At 41.5% G+C, this 22469-nt stretch overlaps 2 protein-coding genes across 3 annotated transcripts in view; both read left to right on the top strand.

Annotated features, from left to right (window-relative positions):
- The window catches only part of SDF4 (stromal cell derived factor 4), a 125980-nt gene that overhangs the window by 52178 nt on the left and 51333 nt on the right, over positions 1 to 22469 (top strand). Inside the window, exon 1 of one of the 2 annotated variants that reach the window (XM_063436865.1) lies at positions 21124 to 21206. The exons of the other annotated variant lie outside the window; for it this stretch is intronic. The gene's annotated coding sequence lies outside the window, so the exon portion shown is untranslated. Of the gene's footprint in view, positions 1 to 21123; positions 21207 to 22469 lie in introns of those variants that run through there. 2 annotated transcript variants of the gene reach the window in all.
- On the top strand, positions 9803 to 13361 carry B3GALT6 (beta-1,3-galactosyltransferase 6). The gene has a single exon (XM_063436198.1). It carries the CDS (start codon positions 10023 to 10025, stop codon positions 11082 to 11084), a length of 1062 nt encoding a protein of 353 aa, XP_063292268.1. The 5' UTR covers positions 9803 to 10022; the 3' UTR covers positions 11085 to 13361.

The raw sequence follows: 22469 nt of genomic DNA, 5'->3' as shown, positions 1-22469 counted from the left end.
CATATGGCCATTCACTGTTCTGAACAGCTGGTGCAAAGCTGTTCTGTAGCAGCTCGTGAGCGGATAAAGATTCCGCCGGTCTAATTATACAGGATGTGGCTAAACGGAGCCTGATACAAAAATTAAATAAGAGCAAAATTATAACAAAAAGTATAATGGTACAGACCCAGGAAAAATACAAACTAGGCTAGTAAGGTTCAGTTATAGAGGGTGTACAGGGATATAAGAGGGGGGGGGGGGGGGCCTAAGCCCAACTTAATAGTATAATGGTACAGACCCAGGAAAAATACAAACTAGGCTAGTAAGGTTCAGTTATAGAGGGTGTACAGGGATATAAGAGGGGGGGGGGGCCCTAAGCCCAACTTAATAGTAACATGGTTAAGTGACCCTGATTCCCCGTTTCCTGATATTCCCAAATAACCTTCCAACAGCGACCTGAACTGTCATACGAGCCAAGTAGGCTAATACCTTAGTTAGTTAATTGCAGAGGGTGCACCGGAATGTATGGGGGCAGTGTACGCCAAACTTAATGAAAAAGTTGGTAAGTAACCATGCCTCCTCAATTCATAAAGTTCCGAGTGAACTTCCCAGAGCAACATGGGCTACCAGAGAATTAAAGGAGAAAAGCAGAGAGTGACCGGCAAGATAAGTTGCAAGTAAAACGAGATTATAAGCCTGGGCACCTCTAAGTATCCTCATTCTCTGGAGCCCCAGTGGTATTGAAAATCCTCCCAGCTCCTACTGAATATACACGAACACCCTTAGTAGGTTGGGTGTCCAGGGTTCATGTCCCGGATATCCCCATACCAAATGATTACCAGGGGAACTGAAAGTTAATACGACAAAGGTGTAAATACGGCGAATAAGCCGTGAGACAGCGAGGTATCTAAGTATAGAGTAGAATAGCCCTTAGATGAAACCTGGATTGAGGCTAAGTAGCAACGGCACCGTTCAAAACGGGACGTGCTTCGTGGATAAGGTATCTTTCCTAGGTCGGACAGCGCCTAGAAACTTAAGTAGTTAGCCAAAATAAGGCAGACTTGTTAGAAATTGCTCTTAAAAAATAATAAATTTGCTATCCTAAATAGGACACATTGTAGATAGCGCTCATGAATTGATTAACTATCCTGGATAAGACGGTAATGTCTGTAACGCTAGAAAGCTAAATGCTCAGGGCTTTCTTGGATAGAATATACAGCTGGCTATCTATCCTAAGTAGGACAAGAGAAAACTACTCTTACGTTAAGTAGTTTTCTTGAGTAGGACGCAACGCTAGATGCTCAAACCTTTCTAGGTAGAACACGAAAGCTGACTAGCTATCCTAAGTAGGACCAAAGAGAATTGCTCATAGGTTAAAAAATATTCCTAAGTAGGACATAATGAAGATAACGCTTGGAGGCTAAATAAGTATCCTAAGTAGGACAAAGTTTGTCGGAAACGCTCAACGCGCGTTTCGGCGCAGCATGCGCCTTTATCAAGAGCTGAGCCGACTGTGAGGTTGGCGCTTCTTTTTAAACCCTCATAGGGCCGGCCCCTCAGGGAAAATGACGTCAGTGGATGTGTCAGGGCTGTCAGAATTCTGGGCGGAGCCTTAGACGTAACTGACAGCCTGCTTTGGGGAATTAACCCCTTATACGTCAGTAAATGTAAAGGTATAGAGTGAATGTATATCATAAAAACATGAAGTGCACCAAATTGTGCGACCAAGGAATGTCATTAGTATAGTATGCATAGTAGCAAGTAAATTATTGACCAGAAACTTATTGGTAGTATATTTATGGTAATTTAGGATTCGTAGATGGGGTTACACACAATTGATGTGTGTGGTATATCGGGTCAGATCAGACCTGTGAAGATTAGAGAATATTTATTAATTACATACTGCTCCACTGCTGAGGATAGGTGCAGGAGATACTATTATTGGGATATAGGAAAATTGCATTAGATTTCAAATAGGTCATTAACCAAAAACGTGTTAGTTAATATGTTTGTGATAGTTTAAAGATGGAATTACACACCCTTGCTGTGTGTGGTATATCAGGTCAGGGCAGACCTGTGGAAATTAGAGTATATTCGCTATTTACATATTACTCCAAAGCTGCAGATAAGTGCAGAGGATGATATTGTTGAAATATAGGAAAATTGCATTAGATGAATGGTGCAAAAGAGAACCCTTCATTGAGTCCTCTTGGTTGCAGAGTCTTCAGCCTATATATCCAAAAACTTTCCCGTTGTCTTAAAAGCTTATCATAGTCACCCCTTCGCTTGTCCCGTTTTACAAGTTCTATTCCACAAAAGCGTAAGCCGTGCGATTTTCCTGAGTGGTGTTCTTTAAGGTGGCGGCTAATGGGAGTTTCAACGCTCAGTTTAGGCGATCGGACATGTTCTTTAATTCTTTCTTTGAAGGGGCGGAAAGTTTTGCCTACATACTTGGAATCACATTCGCAGGTAAGGAGATATACTAGACCTGCAGTGTTGCAGTTAAAAAATGAGGTGACGTTAAAAGATTGTTGGTTTTCACTGTCAGAGATTTTTTTGGAGTCACGTTTAATGTGTTTGCATGCAACACATCGCCCACATTGGAATGTCCCGGTAATAGGTGTGCTCAGCCAGGTTCGAGTTTGAGGTCGTTGTGCTTGATAATGACTTGGTACTAGAAGGTCTCTCAAGTTTTTACCTCTTCTTGCTGTCATATCAATGTTTGGACCTAAAATTTTCTTGAGATGTGTGTCTCTCATGAGTAGAGGCCAGTATTTTTGGATCCCTGATTTTACTCTGTCCCATCCAGCGTCATAAGTAGCAATCATGCGTGGTGGAGGGTTGGTGGAGGAAATAGGTACGTTTTTTGCCAATAAAGTCTCTCTTTCTGATTCAAGGGCTCTCCTGTATGCTCTCTTAAGGCACCTGTTGGGGTAGCCCTTGTCCTTGAAATGTTGTCGCAGGATGTCGGCTTGAATTTTGAATTCCTGCACAGAGCTGCAGTTCCTACGAGCCCTTAAGTATTGGCCGATTGGGATGCCTTGCTTCAGGGACTTTGGATGGAAGCTATCCCAATATAGTAAACTATTAGATGCTGTGGGTTTTTTGAACAAGGTCGTCTGCAAGGATTGTTGATTGTCAATAGAGACAGTCAAGTCTAGGAAGTTCAGGGTCTTTCCACCGAACTCCGAAGTGAACCTCAGGTTGAGATCATTCTCATTGAGGAGAGCTACAAAAAGATCAAATTCCATAGATGTTCCTTTCCATACTATTATGATATCGTCTATGTACCTAGCCCATAGGTGTATCATGGGAGTAAAGGATGAGAATTTGGATGATCTTACAACTACTTCCTCCCACCACCCCAGGTGCAGGTTGGCGTATGATGGGGCACAAGCCGTCCCCATAGCGGTTCCCTGCACCTGGTGGTAGAACTTATCGTTGAAGAGGAAGTAGTTGTGTGTTAGAATGAATCTCAGTAGGTCTAAGACAAACTCAGAATGAGCTGTGTAGCTAGTTCCTCTCTTTTCCAAGTAGTGCTGGACGTGTCGTATACCCCCCTCATGGGGTATAGAAGAATAAAGGGCTTCCACATCCAGGCTACATAGGTTTACTGGTTCAGGAAGGTTGAGGTTGGACAGAAGTGCCAAAGTCTGTTTTGTATCCTGAATAAAAGAAGGTAGAGATTCAACAAATGGGCGTAGGATTTTATCTAGGTAGATGCTCCCGTTTTGCGTGAGGTTGTTTACACCTGACACAATTGGGCGTCCTGGAGGGTCCTTTTGATTTTTATGGATCTTAGGTAAGCAGTAGAAGGTTGCTATCCTAGGGTATCTGTTCAGGATGAATTCATATTCATCCCTAGATAGCAACCCTCCACTGCGACCCATGTCTAAAATCCGTTTGTATTCTTCTAAGAAGATATTAGTCGGATCCCTTTGGAGCACACAATAGGTTTCATTATCATCAAGTATTTTCAGTGCCATTTTTACATAATTAGATGATTGCATGATGACGATGTTTCCACCCTTGTCTGCGGGTTTCGTGACAATTTCCCTATCATCTTTCAGGGACTTCAGGGCCTTCCGTTCTTGCTTGGTCAAGTTCATATTTGGATAGAGATCAAGGTCTGTGCTCTTGATGTCTTCAATTTCGAATTTAACAGCTTCCAAAAAAAGCTCAATGTTCCTAAAGCTACCAATGTGAGGAGTAAACCTGCTCTTTGGTTTCAGGTTTGTCTGATTTACCGGAGTAGTGATGTCATTTTCTTCTAACAGTGATACTAGGGTCACAAGGCCCTCATAGTCTCTGTCCGATAGGCCAAGTGCTCTGGCTTTCTTATCGGCCTGCAGTTGATGGTATTTGCAGAGTGCCAATTTTCTGACGAACAAGTGTAGGTCTTTAATCCATATGAATTTGTTATAAGCTGGTACTGGTACAAAGGATAGGCCTTTTTTCAATACACTGATTTCATGGTGATTCAAAATGTGGTCTGAGAGATTGATTATTTGGGTCTGGTTGTTTAGTACCGTCTTCTCCTTGTGAACCGTCCCCCTCCCCCTCTGCCCCTGTTGCGGGTCTGATATACTTGTCGGGGGGGTCCAAGTAATCCAGGTCTAAAAAATTAACCCCTTTTTTTAGGATTCCTCTAGTATTAGCTTGATTAGAGGTCGAGGGGGTAGCTTGTTGGCTCTGCTGTTTGTTTTCACTATCTGTATCAGAAGAGTCATAGTCAGAGGTCAGTATGTTGTCTGAGTTAGTTCTGGTTCTACGGGAGAAGTTGCCATAGATGTGACCTGTTTTATAGTCTTTGAGATCTCGAATAAATTTGAAATGTTTCCTATATTTTATTGATTGTTGGAATTTGTCCAAATTTTGTTTGAGTTTGATCTCTAGTTGATTAAATGCCGGGTCCGTTTGAAAACCACTCGTTTTATCAATTTCCTCTCCTAATTTCTTGTCAATTTCTGCAAGTTTGATTTTTTCATACTTGCATATAATTTCCATGAAGGTATTTGAACAGGTACCGGCCGCCGTTTCCCATTCTTTTACCAATTCCGGGTTATCAGAATGGGAAGAGGGGATGTTGTTTACTCTCAGGCCTCTCGGAATCATATCTTTCTTGAGGTAGTTGTCAAGAGAAGATATCTCCCAGCTAGCTCTTATTTGCTGTCTGTACAGTTTATTCAACGTGTTGAATGTTTGGTTAATATCTGATGGTATATCTGTTGTGTTTAGTTGTTCACTAGAAAACACATTTGCTGCATCTTTGCACCATATGGAGCTGTCAGGTTTATTTGCCAAAAAGCCTGACATAATGGCTGTACTTGGTCGAAACAGTCTGGTATGGTAACAACCCAGGTATTGAAACCTAATAATCGATAGAAAGTGCAACAATAATGGAGAGACCAACTGATCAATCCACTAGAGTTGTTAATGGTTGAAGGGTAAATAGGGCATAACCCAGAGTCAACAGTAGCATAAGGAAAAACTGAGATGGGTGAGAGCTTTGCACCAGCTGTTCAGAACAGTGAATGGCCATATGCATTCACTGCCAATCTGGCTCATGGTCTCTAACGAAGCCTTATCCTAGGGATCGGTCAGCACCCACTTTACTACGGTAGTCCCCTAGGACCACCTATACCTATATCCTAGGTGGGGCTAGACGATTCACACATTTATCACTGTATATATACTTCACCTTTTCCATTTATTTATTTTTGTGGTGTTCGTTTCTTTCCCTCAAGAGGGATCAATAAAGGTTTTTAATATTATTTTTATTATTAAGTGCAATTTCAATCTCCATTACTGGCAAATTTGTGTAATTTGCTAACGGAGCTAATTCACTCTGGGGTAAAATTCCGATGATGGGTGCATTGATTTTCTCTCACCCATCTCAGTTTTTCCTTATAAAACTGAACATAGCCTGGTTCACTAAACAGTGAACTGGGCTATGTGAAACTATCTGTTTGGTAAATATATATACAGAATGTGAGTATTTACCCCACACACCTGTCTTTGTCACCACTTACTTTCTCACCACACTACACCCCCCCCCCCCTCCCCAGCTGTACCTCTGCCTCCATTAATCATTTATTAATCTCTTCCTTCTCAAGCCCCCACTTTTATTTGTTTTAACTTACCTATTGCTTGAGTCTCTTCTCTACACCAGCCCCTGAGCAGCATGCCTCTGCAGTAATCCTGCCCACAGGGTTTCCTCCTGCAAGCAGCATCTCCTAGCAGAGCTTACTACACGTGCTGGGAGCACATAGCATGCTGCAGAAGGAGGAGGGGATGTCACTCCCTATCTCCTCCTTGTATTCAGCTCTGAGCTCTCCTCCCTGCACACAGAGAGCAAGACCTGGCAGGGAGACTTCTAACACTGCCAGGTCTGGCTCTCTAGAGGATAAGGGTGGTGGGGTTGATACTTCATCGGTCAGAGAGATCTTTTGATCTCCCTGCAGGCTCAATCAGCAGCAGGCTCTTTTCCTCGGCACCTCCAGTGAGCTGGTAAGGGCTGACCCTGGGGGAGGAGGCAAGCTGAAAAATCCACCCCCCCCCCCCCCCCCCTGTGGACGCCCATGGGTACTCAATGCACTGTAAAGCTATGAGGGTTAGACTGAACTTTGAACTGAACATAGAAAATCTGAAGTCTCAGGGTGTGTTTTGAAGTGCCCAGCTGGCTAATTGGCCCCCTTACCTGTCAAACACCAACATTTAAAAACCATGAACATGAACTAAGAAGGTTGCTCAGTCGTGCTGTGCTCTAACTAAACTTTTCCAGTGTGCTGCTACAGTTTATTGTGTTATATTCTTCATATTCTCTGGCCCTGCTATATCATTGCCTTTTGTGGACCTCACTTGGACCACTGTGACTCTGGACTCTAACTCCTGGTCTGACCCGACCTTGCCATTAGATTGTCCCTTGTGTACCTCACTTCGACCTTTGTTTCTCGGGACTCTGAATTCAGGCCTGACAACTCTGTTGGATTGTCCCATGTACCTCACTTGGACAATTGCTTCTCTGACTCCTGGCCTGACCAGAACCCATTTCTGGTTTTACCCCATATTAGCTCTGGTATATACAAACTTGGCTCCTGTCCCCCAACAAGACAAGTATGAACTGAAACAGAAAGAGTGAGCCTTACGCTTCATCTCATACCAAGATGGGAATGCCCAGCTTCCTTGCACAAATGTGTCATCCTTCCATCTTCCATTTATATATATAGGATGCCCAGTTCCCTTAAGGTCCATAAGGGCAGCACCATCAGATTCTATGCTACATTGTATCATCATGAAGAGCATCCCAAAGCCAAATAGTACCAATGTACATATCAATTTATTCATACTTCATTACTAATGCCCCTAAATATGCCTGGGCGTAGGGAGGTTTCTTCCACAACATTTAAACTGTATGGCAGGGATGTCCATAAGATGAATTCCTTGTTGTTGAACTACAACTACCATGATGCTCTAACAGCCTCGTGTTTTTGTTCTACAACTTAGAGATCAATGTTTAGGCTACATCTGATGTTAAAAAAATATTTTTTTTACTCACATAGTGTCATGATAGTTTCATGTGGTGAACTGTGTCTGGGAAGCCATGTGTTTAATGTTGTGTACCTTTGCAAAATACCCTGCTGTGTGTTTATTTATTATATGCAAACTGCATGGTTTGGAGACATTTACAACAGATATCTGGTTCTTTATCATTGGGCCTTATCAGACATGACATTAGAGGGGGCTTGAGAAACAACACAACACATGCAATGTATATTGTAATTTCAATGAGGGGTCATTCACTTAAAGTTTGTAACTTCAGATACTATTTTATTGTGAGGGCAGTGTATTTAAAATATATACCATGTTTGGTACCAATTGATTGTCTGGATGCAGCAAGGTGACCTAAAATTATTATTATTATGATTATTATGGTTACAAAATGATCAGAAACATCTATATGTAAATATATTGCATTCCATATTTTTATCTAGGTTGGGAATACACTGATTGTCTCTCATATACCTGGAATTCCTGCCCGTTCTCCCCCTCCTCAGGACCTGAGATGAGAGCAAAATGTATATAATCTCTGATGAAACCTTGAATTGAATTTGTAGTGGATTGCGATCTTCGATAGTATAGCGAGTAATAAAAATTTTCTATAATAATTAAATATTCCATGAATGCACTGTGACTATTTATGTTCATAGTAAATGTCACTTTATTAAGTGCCTTTGTCTGGTATAAGAATCAAGTTTCCCAAGAGACTACATATGTAGTAATAATGTGGTTTCATAGATTTTTTTGCTAATTTGTGACCGGTGGGGGTCACCCTGGTCCACACCAGCCTGTACTCACCCAGGCAACACCCTGCAGCTGCACACTGCCCGCTCCTCAATCACATCGACCCTGAACAAAATGGCAGATGCGCCATGTTCCTGGAAGCCTCCCACGCAGCATGTACAGACACACCATGGTGCTATAGAGTGGTCCCTGCAGAAACTGGAGGAAATCTTCCAAAGATACGGGGACACCCTGGGTGCAAGACAAGTTAGAAACCTGACAAATGAAGCGGTATGTGGAGGTGGCGGACAAGGGGAGCCCAAGGCCACTTCAGGCACAGCTATTCCTAAAGCTCCGGTTGCACCTAAGAAGCGCCCACCTGGGCCGAGGCCATCAGGGGACCAACCCCAAAGCTATCTCCCATGCAAGTGTTAGACCACCCGCCACTGGTGGCGATTACCCACCAAGGTTGTCTGCTTTCCCCACATGAGGTGGACTTGGACTCAGTGAACCTCCGAGTCCGTGGCCTCGATACCGGCTTGGGGCTGGGAGCAGGTTTTGGCTCGCTGCATACAAGATGCCATCCTGAACATATGGAGTGTCAACCAGCGGAAACCCAAACGAGGCATCGGATGGCGGCCTGATTCTCTTCAGTGACATCAATGTCTATATAGCAGGGAAACAGGCCTATGTGCACAACGCTTTAGGAGGAATCTGGGGCCTGGTAGCATTACAGCTAATCCGCTCAGTCATATAGTTTAGCATGTTATACGTTTTAGAAATTTCCTGTTGTTTTACATGTCTAGCTAGCCTACCACTTTACCTACACGCATACTTACCTACAGCTAGGACATGAAAGCCTGGCAAGTTATTAATTTTAAAATTGTGCACATTTTCTCATGTGTCCAAATGTTATATAGATGTTGATTAGCTTGTGGACTGCCATTGGGGCACTTCAAGCACGTTGTACACTTTGGCACTGCAAAAATATAAAATAAAATTTCAAAACAATTGTAAAATTTACAGCAAATTCCCAATACAGTAAATAACTCCGTAATTACCTATGGCTCATGCAGCGTTTGGAGGTTTGAGGCAGCTCTCCAGCGTCAATTTATAATAGGACATGTTCTGCAATATTGTATTGTAAAGCACTATGGAATATGTTGGTGCTATATAAATACCAGTAATAATAATTATAATAATAATAATAATATATATGAAATCAGATCTCCAAAATCAAGGATCCAAACTCACATAATACAGTTTACAAAAGTAAGTATGTTTTGGCAATAGCAAAAATAAAAAAAAAATAGCACCTTATGCAATTATGATCTAAATCTGACATTCACTTTGAATTCTTACTTTTAGTGAATAACCCTCTTTGGGAAAAACTACAAATCCCTGCATGCAACGCGGCACAGGAGTCTACCTATAACACGCATGTGCAGACCGTTGGACAGTTCTGGTGACCAGAAGGCGAACGTGGGCACGGACGGTCAATGTGACAGAAAGGCTGCTCTCCCATTGGATGCCTTGTTGGATCCCTCCCTCCCACATCTAATCTGACTGAGTGGGCAAGGTGAGGTGGCCCGTGAGCAGGGGGCTGCAGGCAGCGCCGGACACGTGACCCAACAGAGCTGTCAAACGGCTCGCGCAGCAGCGCGGGAAAGTAAATAACGGCCAGCCGGAGGCAAAATGGCGGCCTGACAGGACACAGGGAGGAGGAGGGGGGATACTCCGGTGAGGAGGCGCCCGCCGATATGAACGTAGTGCGGTTAGTATGCCGCCATAAGACGGCGCTGGGCCTGGCCGCCCTGTCGCTATTCGCCGTAGTGCTGCTCTACCTGGCCAAGTGTACCTCAGAGAGCCTGAGACCGGCGGATCCCCGGGGGCTCCCTCAACAACAGCCCCCCCGGTACATGCAGCGGCACCCCCTCCCCGGCCCGGCCGAACTGCAGCCCCCACCGCCGCCCGAGAAAACCGCCTCGGCCTTCCTGGCCGTGCTGATCGTCAGCGGGCCCAAATACACCGAGCGGCGGAGCATCATCCGCAGCACCTGGCTGTCCGCCGCCTCCCGGGGGGGAGAACATGGCGGCGGCGGGGGGCAGCTGTGGTGCCGCTTCGTGCTGGGCACGGCCGGCCTGGGGGAGGACGAGGCCGCCTCGCTGGACATGGAGCAGCGCAGACACGGGGACCTGCTCCTCCTGCCCGCGCTCCGGGACTCGTACGACAACCTGACCGCCAAGCTGCTGCACATGTACGTCTGGCTGGACCGACACGTCGACTACAAGTTCGTCCTGAAGGCCGACGACGACACCTTCGCCCGGCTGGACGTGCTGCTGGAGGAGCTGAAGGCCAAGGAGCCCAGGAGACTGTACTGGGGCTTCTTCTCGGGCCGGGGCCGGGTGAAGGCAGCCGGCAAGTGGAAGGAGAGCACCTGGCTGCTGTGTGATTACTACCTGCCCTATGCCCTGGGAGGGGGCTACGTCCTGTCCTGGGACCTGGTCAGATTCCTGAGCCTCACCAAAGACTTCCTGGCCCACTGGCAGAGTGAGGATGTTTCTCTGGGGGCTTGGCTGGCCCCCCTGGACGTCAAGCGGGTGCACGACCCTCGGTTTGACACGGAGTACAAGTCCAGGGGTTGTAATAATAAATATATCGTCACCCATAAGCAGAGCATAGAAGATATGTTGGAGAAGCATCAGACACTGGCAAAGGAAGGCAAACTGTGCAAAGAGGAAGTGAAGCTGAGGTTATCCTATATCTATGATTGGGGAGTACCACCATCCCAGTGCTGCCAGAGGAAGGATGGCATCCCTTGATATCCCCATTTTTCCAATATATTGAATCTAAGAAATATTCCTAAATGGTACCAGTGTACACGTAACCAATACGGACCAAACCTAGGCATTTGTTTTAAGATGAGAGAAAACGTGTATATTTGGGATTTGAATTAATATGGTTTATCTGCACCATGCACTTTGGATATCTGGCACATGCCAGTGTGTGACTAAAGCTGAAAAGAAAGATCTGCTTATTTATTTTTTGAGCAATTCCTTATGTCAAGTGTAGTTGTGTTTTTGTGACAATTTGTTTGTCATGTCTGTCGTCAATGAGAATTGTACACGTGTATGTTAATGTTATTTTACAATTATCTTGTCTCAGGGGTCAGGGATAAAGGTTGTTTATCCCAACTGGTTTTTGAGCAACTATTTTTGTCTTCTAACTGGTGACATGAGCCATTAAATCTATACAGGCTGTTACAGATGGCATGCTGTGGGTATGACTGTTCTTTAGCTCAACCTGCACCATGTTTTTAAACCTTTTGATTTCCAAGCAAAATAACATTCTTAGCTTTGTACTTAGCCGTGTGTGTCTTGAATGTCCTTTTATTTTGGCAGCTAAGTTTTGTGTATCAAATGGTGAATATGTTTTAGAATAACCTGATAGTTATCCCAGTGACAGTATTTTTACTGTATTAAAAGTATATCCTTTTCTAGTAATTGCTTTTCAGAAGATCATATTCTGCAGTGATTCTAGCCTTGTTATTTGATTGGGGCACTCTAAGGACCCTGCCCTAATGTAAACCCATTTTCAGTTGGTTTGACACTTGGCACCCACAGTCTGGCTCCCTCACATAGATCACTAAAGCAGAACTTCTTCTTCTTGATACTTTGTGATTTCTGTCCTAACACAAACTCAATATTGCTCATTTGGGTTTGGATACAAACACTTCTTAGCTATATTTGTTAAGAGGAATTGAGCCGGAAGTCCCAGCTAAGTGTTAAACTGACCTGTTAAAAATGGAGTGACACAGTCGCTAGTGTGCTGTAGTGGTTATATTGCTTAGAGTGCTTCTTTAATCCCCTTAAGGACTCTGTAAAGATCTTCTATAGAATGTCCCAGTTATTAAACGGAAAACTCAAATTATAAGCATTGCACACATTCAGTGCCTGCACAGCAATCTCCACGGTCCACCCATACAAAGCTTCACTATGACGATTTGCATAGCAGGTATTCAGCTTCAACATACTTTGCATGCCACCACCAGATGTAAAGTATATTAAATTATTTAATAATTTTATTCCAAATAATCTACTGGCTGTCTGAATGACGGCAACTAGAAATGTGTTTTTTTTTTTTTTTTTTTTTTTTTTTTTTTAAATGGTATGGTTTTCAACTGGAAGGACAGAATCTATCGCCCAAAATCATCTTCTTTAAGATTAATTTTTTTTTGGTGATTAGACTTTTTCTTTAATAAATGCAAAACTGTATAATGCTCTGATACAAATTAAGCAGGACATTCCATACTTGCATAGGATCCTGAGGGACCAAATTGTGTCTCTTAAGATGTTAATGCATATATTCCGGCCTAATTCTTGTCCGAACATTAAACTTATTTTAGCCTAATGTCTTGGATATCAGCTCCTTATAAAAATATATGTAATTCTGTTGCTTTCAGATCATGTGTAAGATGTATATATTTATAGTTAAGAGACACTCAAAGCGTTTTTTGTGGGTGCACTGTAGTACAACATAAACCTATGTGGTGCCCTAGTGAAGGCATCTGTGTAATGCAAGTGAATTTTGCAGTAGCACACACATGCATCACAATGTAGAAAATGTGCATGTTTTTATTTGATGATTCCATTACATTCCTTCTTTCACTTTTAATGTGGGACTACAGCACAGCTTTATCTTGAAGTAGTTTTTGTATGAGAGGCAAAATATTATTTAATGAAAAGGGCATGTCATTGAGTAAAAATGGCACTCCTGGTTGGGTTTATATTTTTTCTACAAACAAGGAATTTCAAATGGCCCAAAATATCTAAGCTGGAAAACTTGATCTATTTGGGGAGTTTTTGTCACAAATTGGTAATTATCTGGTCATTTCCTAGTATTGTGGCTAAAGGGACTGTCTATAATTGAAAATGTGATTTATAATGTATACGCATCTAACTTTATTATAGCATTAAGAGAAATATACACTTTGAAAAAGTCCCACTACGCATGGGTGGCAACAATGACTATAGTATGCACCAACCCCAATACGTATAATTAAAACAAAAATGTTACTTGTAAAAAATTAGGCATTATTGGGGTGTTGGAGAACGGTTAAACCTCTTGCGGTAAGAGTATGCCTGGTGGCTCCTGGCTCCATAACAGTTTCATTTTGATGAAGTTTTATTTCCAGAAGTGCCTCTTTAAGCCAAGATTGCCAAGTGTATGAAAATATAGTCCCTACTTTGTCTTATGTTTTAAAGAGAATTAGATCAGAAATGAAGAAAAGTACAGATTCTGGAAGAGGAAACTATTGGAGAAAGTTAGGTTTGCGGTGCCAGAGCCACTTTAATACCAAACTATCCTCGTGTAATGTTTCATAGTTTTCTTTTTAACATTTCAGTTTGGCACAGTATAAATGTTGCAATAACGTGCTAGAAAAGCCTGAGCACCATGACTAGTGGTTTGGGGCTGAGTCATCTGTGCCCCTATCTCTCCCACCTGTTTTCTGTCAAACTATCTCTCCCCAGACTCCTAATGCCATACCGACCACAATGACCAATGCTGGTTGTGGTGTTTTAGAGTGTTTTTATGGTTTTGAATTAAAATATTCCTCTACAAAAAAGTATGGGAAATCTATTTCTCAGAATAATCAGCATTTGCTGTACCTGTAGCACTAATAGTTGTTTAAATGTATGTAGCCTGTAAGCTAAGCTATTTTTTTTTATCAAGTATTAATAAATGGGTATTATTATAGCTTGTAATGCTTTAAATTAACACCAAGTCAGTGAGTCTGTTTTGTTTTTAACAGTGGTTCTTATCCCGTAGCCCAGAACATATGGGTTTTTTTCCACAAATGCTATTTCAGTGGATCTTTGATGGGATCCACAAAAAAATTGGTTACTTTAGCATGTGACTTTCTTAGATATACTGAGGAATCGGTTAATGATTCAATTTTAAAACTGAATGGGTCAGCAAGCTAAAACTCTGCATTTATTTTGGGTTCCCTGTCAAAAGGTTACAAACCACTGGTTTATCACCTTAACCCCTTAAGGACACATGACGTGTGACATGTCATGATTCCCTTTTATTCCAGAAGTTTGGACCTTAAAGGGCCACTATAGTCACCCGAACAACTACAGCTTAATGTATTTGTTCAGGTGAGATCTATAGCTTCCTGCAGGCAATCTAATGTAAACACTGTATTTTCAGAGAAAATACAGTGTTTACATTGATTGGAATACCTCCAGTGGCCGTCACTCTAAAGAGGCCCTGTATACGTCAGACGTATTAAAATACGTCTGACGTGTGCAGGAGAGAGAAGGCACTGTGCGCGCGACCTTCTCTCTCCAGCCTGTCAGCAGAGGAGGGGGCGGGCAAAGACCGCAAGCTGAGCTGTCAGTCAGCTCGGCTGCTCAGGACTTCAGAGGGCGGCATGAATGCCACCCTCTGAAGTATGTGCGGCAAAGCCGCACAAGGGAGCAATGACGCTTCCAAATGGAAGCGTCTGATTGCTCCCTGCTCGCGCCCGCCTATTTCGTCATTTTGACGAAATAGGGGGCGCGGCTTCACGAGGCTCCCGGCGCTGGAACGAGGTGAGTAAAAGACTCTGCATGGAGAGTCCCTTTAAGGGGTTAAACCTGAAGGTTTCATTCCATATGTAGGGTAGCCTAATGCTTTATTGGCTGTGATTAAATCAATATTGGATTTCAAACACTGTTCAACCAAAGGTGCATGTTTATGAAAGAAGAATTCTGTCATACACTAAAGGTAGTTTTTCTCATTTATTACATATACTTCATTTAAAAAGAAATTCTTTTCAAAACTTGAAAAATAGTTTTGAGGAGACCCTTGCCCTTTAAAGTAGAACTGTCACCGTCTGGGGAATTTGTAGTATTTGCAAAGACACCCGATGATAACATTGCTGGGGCAAGCAGGCAAAGGTGAGTTTTACTTACTTGAACCTATCCCTCGCGGGTCCTGCCACCATCTTTCTGACAGTTCTCTTCTGCTCCTGCTGCTTCAGCAACGAGAGCCGACATCACTGGTGTACTCTTGCACATGTGTTGAAAGTAAAGCATTGAGATCAATAAAGGGTCCTGCAAGACAGCTGGTTCCTCCATACATAGAGCCAATTTCCTGCAGGCACTGCTGACACTTCTTGATGGCTGTGGTTCTACCCAGTGCCAAGCAGAGGAAAAATGCAGAGACAATGTAGCCCCCTACTTTGTCTTGGTATATTTTTTGACTAGGTTGGAATTCCAACACTGTCAATTAGTTTTTATAAAAAAAATATCTTCATGAAATACTAATTTTGCCAGTGACAGTGCTGCTTTAAGAAGGGACTGTAATACAGAGCAGCCTATTTTCTGGACAATGCTAATTAGAGTAAATTCGGACTGGACAGAAAGCAGTAGGTTTTGTTGGTGTTTTTGAAACAATAGAAAGCAGGTGTTCATTACATCTAATGTGCAAAGTAATTGTTTTTAAACCTTTCTACCTGCAGATTGATTAGATTACTTTAATGTTGCATTAAAACTATTTATTGTGTTTTTTGGTTTTTTTTAATATGCAAGCAACAGGTTGGTGAAAAATCTTGTCATAATTAAGTGTAATTCACATACAAATCATTTACCCAAGAGGTGCATGTTTTTTTATTTTATATTTAAATAAAGTTGTTTGTTTTTTGCATCTGTGTTTAAGTTCTTTGTACATTGACATGTTTTGGAATGCTTAAGGTACTTGTAAAGTACAATAACTACTACAGCTTACTGTAGTGTTTATGTGGTCTCTGAAAGTGTGCCCAGCTTAACATGGGAAAGAAATAAATATTTTTTTCCTGCGTTGGGAGCTAAAGTGTAGGAAAACGGGCATATAGCATAAAATTTTGGCTAAAAAACAATGCAATAAAGAAGCATATGATACTACATAATTTAAAATGGCTATATCATGAAAGTACATCTTGTGCCTATTTAAACCTGCAAAAAAAATAGGCAAAACGGCAATGGTTTCGTGGGGGGGGGAGAGGGGGGACATGGCACCCACACCACTTCATTGAGTGCTTGTGGATTATCTGTGGAGATCGATATGTGAAAGATTTGCTTTGTGTCCGGTTTCTTGCCTGTATAACTAAGGTGTGAGCTGTATCTCTAAGGCTCCTAATTAGAACATAAATCATGGGCTGTTGCATGCAGCAAAGTAGGCACTGAACTCCATGAGAAACCAAATTTTCATTCTACTTAAAGGGAAAAATATAGTCAAATTTGTAAATCTCAACACGCCCCAGGCAAGCATCTGGCTTCTAAAATTTCAGTTTCAGAAAGCATGGAGTGCTGCTGATTGGCTGAGAGTTGTCAACTGATGCTCTGAGCCAATAAGTGACTCCCCATTCACAAAACTGGCTTGAAAAAGGTAAATTTTTTTCCAAGTCAGTTTTGTGGCTGGGAGCATTAGCTGACCACTGTCAGCGGCACTCTGAGATTCCTGAAACTGAGCTTTTTAGAAGCCGGATGCTGCCTGAAGGGTATAAATTTGCACTTGAGGCAACTTTGGGGCCAAATCATTTGATAACAATTTAACCCCTTGCGGTAAGAGTATGCCTGGGGGGGGCCTCTTCACACCATAACAATTGTATTTTAGATTAAGTTGTTATGGTGTCTAAAAGTACCTAAACCATCCTTTTTAAAGTAAGTCGCTCAAGCTGTTAAAATAAAGGAGCGGTTTGTAGTCCTTGAAAAATCATACCATTCAGCAGTGAATCAACATTTCAATAAACAAGCATGCAAATCTTAGGAATGTACACCAAAATAAATTCATTATAATATTGCAGGTGTAGATCAACAAATAGCAACTCTATAGACAGCACACACAAACGTTTGAATTCTTACAAAGCTACTTAAAATCCTGTATCTTACCAGATAAATATGGTTACATCTTATGGCCATACTGATTTAGCCCACTACTGTGACAACGTACCCCAATATCTGTGGGTCTTACACTAATGCTACATTATTTCAGAATCAGTGGTTCGTAGATATCCTCCCAATGAAAACATGCATGCATTTCACTATGCGTTTTTTCAGTGGGAGATTATCTAAAAGCTGCTTGAAAAAGCTGCAGGTCTCTTATCTGAATCGTTTACAAGCCCTCCCCTTCTTGCCCAGACGATCTGTGACTGTCTAATCATAGACATCCCAAAGCGGCCTCAATGAGAGTTTAGCTCCACTAAACTACCAGGAAGAAACCCCTGGTAGGGGGGGTTTACAAGGTTAATTTATAAAAGTGCCAAAATGTATTGTATCTGCACATTTTACACAAAACACTTTAGCAAGCTAAAGTGTCCCTTTATAATAGTTCCCAAAGATCATAATATAGGTTAACAGGTAGTTGCCATTTGGTTACATCCTTGTTGCTGAGATTTAACGACAGCCACAATTTAAAATCCTGCCTCTGGTTAGTTGAAACACAAAATCAATTTAACAACTGATAAACCTCCTGTACATCATATAGAGAGCCAATCTGGCCTATCCAATAATACCAAGTAGGGGCTCAACCAAATCACCTAAAAATGGATGATGAATTGCTGAAAATATTTAAAACAGAAAAGACCGATTTGCAACAATAAAAATGAAAAAGCAAATGAAAGCCCACGAAATTCAACTTAGCCCATGGAGGTCTCTGCCCAAAGTTATAAACACCTACCCATGCTTTGAATGCGCATGCAGAACGTATTAGTCTTATCTAGTTCAACTAATAATAGTATTCTGAGTGAGCACTCGCAGCATGCCTTGAATGCTCAGCATGAAACCCTCCATAGGCTCACTTTAATTATTATTGATTGAATTGTAGTTTTTTTTTTTTTTTTGGGGAGGTTGTTTGTTTGTTTTTACCTTTATTTAGCAGCATAAACCTCAAATGTAAAGTATAAAATATTTTTAGTATTATTTCAGGTTTATTGGACCTTAACTAACCCACTTCTTCCTCCCTGTTATTTACTCCCACAAATCATCATAATACTATTATCAATTACTTCCTGCCATCTGTTTCATATATCATTATTATTGCAGATGTCTCCCCGACCTCTACTCCTTATGTCACTTTACATAAAAAGAAATAGAAGAAAACTAGATTTGCACCAAAACCAAACAATAATGAGTAGTACAATATTTTTATCTTACAGGGGTGTATTCCTAAGGAAACCAGTATATTACATCAGCGTATTGTATCATTTCTTATATTACAGTAAAGGAGGTGCATTGCCAATTCCAGGCCACTAGATGGTGGTCATGTCGCTCTGATAATTCTCTACAAATATATATGAATGGAGTTACTCTCCAAAAGCAATGTAGCAAATTCCTCAACTGGATATAAGAAAAATGTAACATAACAGTTGGAAATACAAAGACATATGTTCTAATAAATGAAGCTACCTAGGTAGTAACTATAAACAGATGAAGTGGATTTGGCTTTACTTGTAAATTGGTAACACAGCACACTTCCAAATAACAAAAGCAAAAATGTCTACCATACCCTCATTCTATAAGTTTGATGACTTACTCAATCAACACTGGAGCTTAAGAAAAACTATATATTATTACTTGTACCTCAACCATAAATGTAGCATAATGATCATCTACTTTACCTCCCATCTATGGCATAAGCAAGTTAGATGTGATCAATAAGTTAATATATAAGTACTGACACCTTTGTAACCTCATCTAAAAATGCACTATTGGTATTACTATGGAAATAAATTTAAATTTCAGTGCTAAATAGTGCACCTAAATCATGGCACTCAAAGCCAGTAAAAAGCAATGTAAAAAAAGATATAAATGCACACCATGCCTGGGCCAAAATAGCACAAACACAGGCACATTAAATTAGACATATTCAGTGTATAGCTGTCCAACTACAGTAAAAGTGGGTTACTGGGTGCTGTCCACTGTCTTGACTTGAGGTGACAAATCAACCTGTATAACTGTCCCAACACACAATTTCCTACTGTATCACAAAAACGCATCTATAAAAAAAGCAAATCTATGTTGATATTTAGCTTGTAGACATCACAATCTGGTGCAAGTTTATAAATGAATATCCATAATCTAGCCATCTAAGATCACTAAATCGTTTGTTCCTACTTGGCCCCAAGAAATTCATGGCAATGTCTTTACCTCCAGTTACACAGACACACATAAAATGCTCTAAAGATTATGCACACTGCCATTGATCTATGGAACATCAGCTTAAAGGAACATTCCAAACATTATAACTATTACAGCTTACTATAAGCCCTCACAGGTAGGGATGTGCATGGGTAAAAAATTTGGTTCTGTTCGGAAATTCGGGTAAGTAAAAAAACTTGTCTGCTTCAGCATTTCGGACCAATGGCATTCGGTTCGGGACTTCGGAAATTCAGAACTTCAGTCATTCGGACTCTAACCACTTGTTTTGCCCCTAACTGATGGAGAATTAATTGTTTTACTTATGCAATGCTTAGTGAATATTACTCTAGACATACAGAGCTATAAAAAAAATATATATACATTAACCTATGAGTGTATTACATAACGAGACATGGATTTAATATCATGTATTATCCTGTGTCTACAAATACCTGGACAGGCTCTCTTTGGATGGTTTTGTGGGTGGAAAAGGCCAAAGGAAATAGAGGTGAAGAAATAGTTAAAGGGATTCTCCAGTGCCAGGAAAACATTTGTTTTCCTGGCACTGCAAGTTCCCGCAGTGCCCCTCTCCCTCCCACCCCCCATCCCAAGTTGCTGAAGGGGTTAAAACCCCTTCAGTGACTTACCGGAGTCCAGCGCCGATGTCCCTCGGCGCTGGGTCAGGCTCCGCCTACTCCTCCCCCGCCAACATCAGACGGTGGGGAGACCTAATGCGCATACGCGGCAATGGCCGCGCACACGCAGTAGACCTCCCCATAGGAAAGCATTATACAATGCTTTCCTATGGGGATTTCGGCAATGCTGGAGGTCCTCACATAGCGTGAAGACGTCCAGCGTCGCTGAAAACACTTTTCGTGTTCTATGAACACGGAAGTCCCTCTAGTGGCTGTCTAGAAGACAGCCACTAGAGGAGGACTTAACCCTGCCATGTAAATATTGCAGTTTATGAAAACTGCAATAATTACACTTGCAGGGTTAAGGGTAGTGGGAGTTGGCACCCAGACCACTCCAATGGGCAGAAGTGGTCTGGGTGCCTGGAGTATCCTTTTAAAGTCCCACATATGTATTTAGTACATCTGGATATACCTTGGCTGACACTTCCACCTGTGATACCAGAAAAGGGGACTTGTCATGCATACAGGCAACTAAAGGGTTAAAAAGCCTTTTTTCCTAGTTAGGTCCTTCCACGTCAACAGAGGTTAAAAGCTACATTTTAAATCATGCTTATGTTCGCAGTTTCTGCAAATGCTTCTGAAATGTTTCGTTTGCGTTGACCTTGGAGATAAGACCCTCAAGTAAAACAATTGTCCTTTGTATTAACTAACAGCATACGTAATGTTCTGCACTGAAACGTTGTTGATTGGTCGATTTTGTCTTTTGTCATACACACCCCTAAGAAAACTGTATTTTATATATACGCTGTACCTGCATTAAAAAAACGCACTTTTTTTCTGGAACTCCATAATGACTGTTGTACATTAATTGTTCTCTGCAATAAAGAGATTAGGGAAAGCAGGATGTGAACCACTTGTTTTGCCACTTTTCAGAAATCCGAAGCACTTCGGCAATTTGGTTCGGTTCGGCACTTCGGAAATTCCCGAAATTCATCCGAAATTACATTCGGAACAAAACAAATTGCACATGTCTACTCCCAGGATAAGTAGTCAAACCATTTGCTGTAGCCTCAGTGTAGCTACAGAAAGCTCCAATAATGAGCTTTGTGCTCCAGAAGAGCCTATGACCAGAGCTGGTGGATGCTAGGTAAGTTGTCAAACTGTTCATAAAAGGTTTAAATACCTACCCTGGGAGTGCACCAGTCTGGACTGTAAGAATTATGGAGCTTTGAGTGTTCCTTTAATATAGGTTTGTTGATGGTCTGCTGGTGTAAAGACAGGGAGAACGGGAAGGAAAGTGGGGGGAAATGATGGGGACCAATAAAGTGGGGGGATATGGGAGGGGGGATATAGGGGACCAATAAATATCAGTCTTCCATATCATTACTAAAGTGCGTAATGTAAATGTACTTACTTATTACACCAAGATGCAGTACTCTGTCTTTTTTTATTATTAACTGTTTAAGATTGTTTGGATCACAGCTTGTGGATCTTTTTGGACAATGTCATATTCTTGTTTGTATTTCCCTCTGGGAGCAGGTGTATGTTGGAGAGAATTTGTTTTATTCATTTATTTTTTCATTTTTATTGCATTTTACCACATTTTATTATGTTTTGAATAGGAAAGTGTAGTCGCTCTCTAATGTTTTATTTGTAATATATATATTTGTTTAGGATTGGACATGTATTTAACCCCTTAAGGACCAAACTTCTGGAATAAAAGGGAATCATGACATGTCACACATGTCATGTGTCCTTAAGGGGTTAAATATATATTTTGATCTTGGAAAGGGTTAATTTGTATACTTATGTTTTATTGTCTTATCCCACTTGTAATTAAAGTGACCTTGTCACCGACAGGACATTTACACAATTTGCAAAAAAAACTGACGGTAACATCACTGCTGGTAGTCCAGTGGCCAGTAGGGAAGGCAAGGGTGAGTTCTACCTACTTGACTGTCTCTCATGGGCGCCACCATCCTATTTTGGTGGATGCTCTTGAAACACCAGGAGCTGACATCGCTAGTGAAATCTCACCCAGGTGTAAAATGACAGCATTGAAGTCTATAGATGATCCCACGAGACAGAGGGATCCTCTATAAATAAAGCCAATTCCCAGCAGCCATCACTGGTAATGGCTCGGGGGATTGACACTTGTAGACAACAGTAGCTCCATCCAGTATCTAAAAGTATCTATCTGTTGCGTAGGAGAAATACTGAGAAAAAATACTCTCTAATAGTATATCTCTTGACTAGATTATAATTTCAATGAAATTCTATCTTTATGAAATACTCATCTTTCAGGAGTTGTGACAGTGCTGCTTTAACATTTAGGTAAATTTTATTAGATTTATGCGTTAACGGTATACTCCTAGCACCAAAAGAATTTTAGCTTAATGAAACAGTTTGC

This window comes from Pelobates fuscus, chromosome 11, assembly GCF_036172605.1.
Source record: "Pelobates fuscus isolate aPelFus1 chromosome 11, aPelFus1.pri, whole genome shotgun sequence".
NCBI lineage: Eukaryota > Metazoa > Chordata > Amphibia > Anura > Pelobatidae > Pelobates > Pelobates fuscus.
This window is presented reverse-complemented; position numbering and strand designations above follow the sequence as displayed.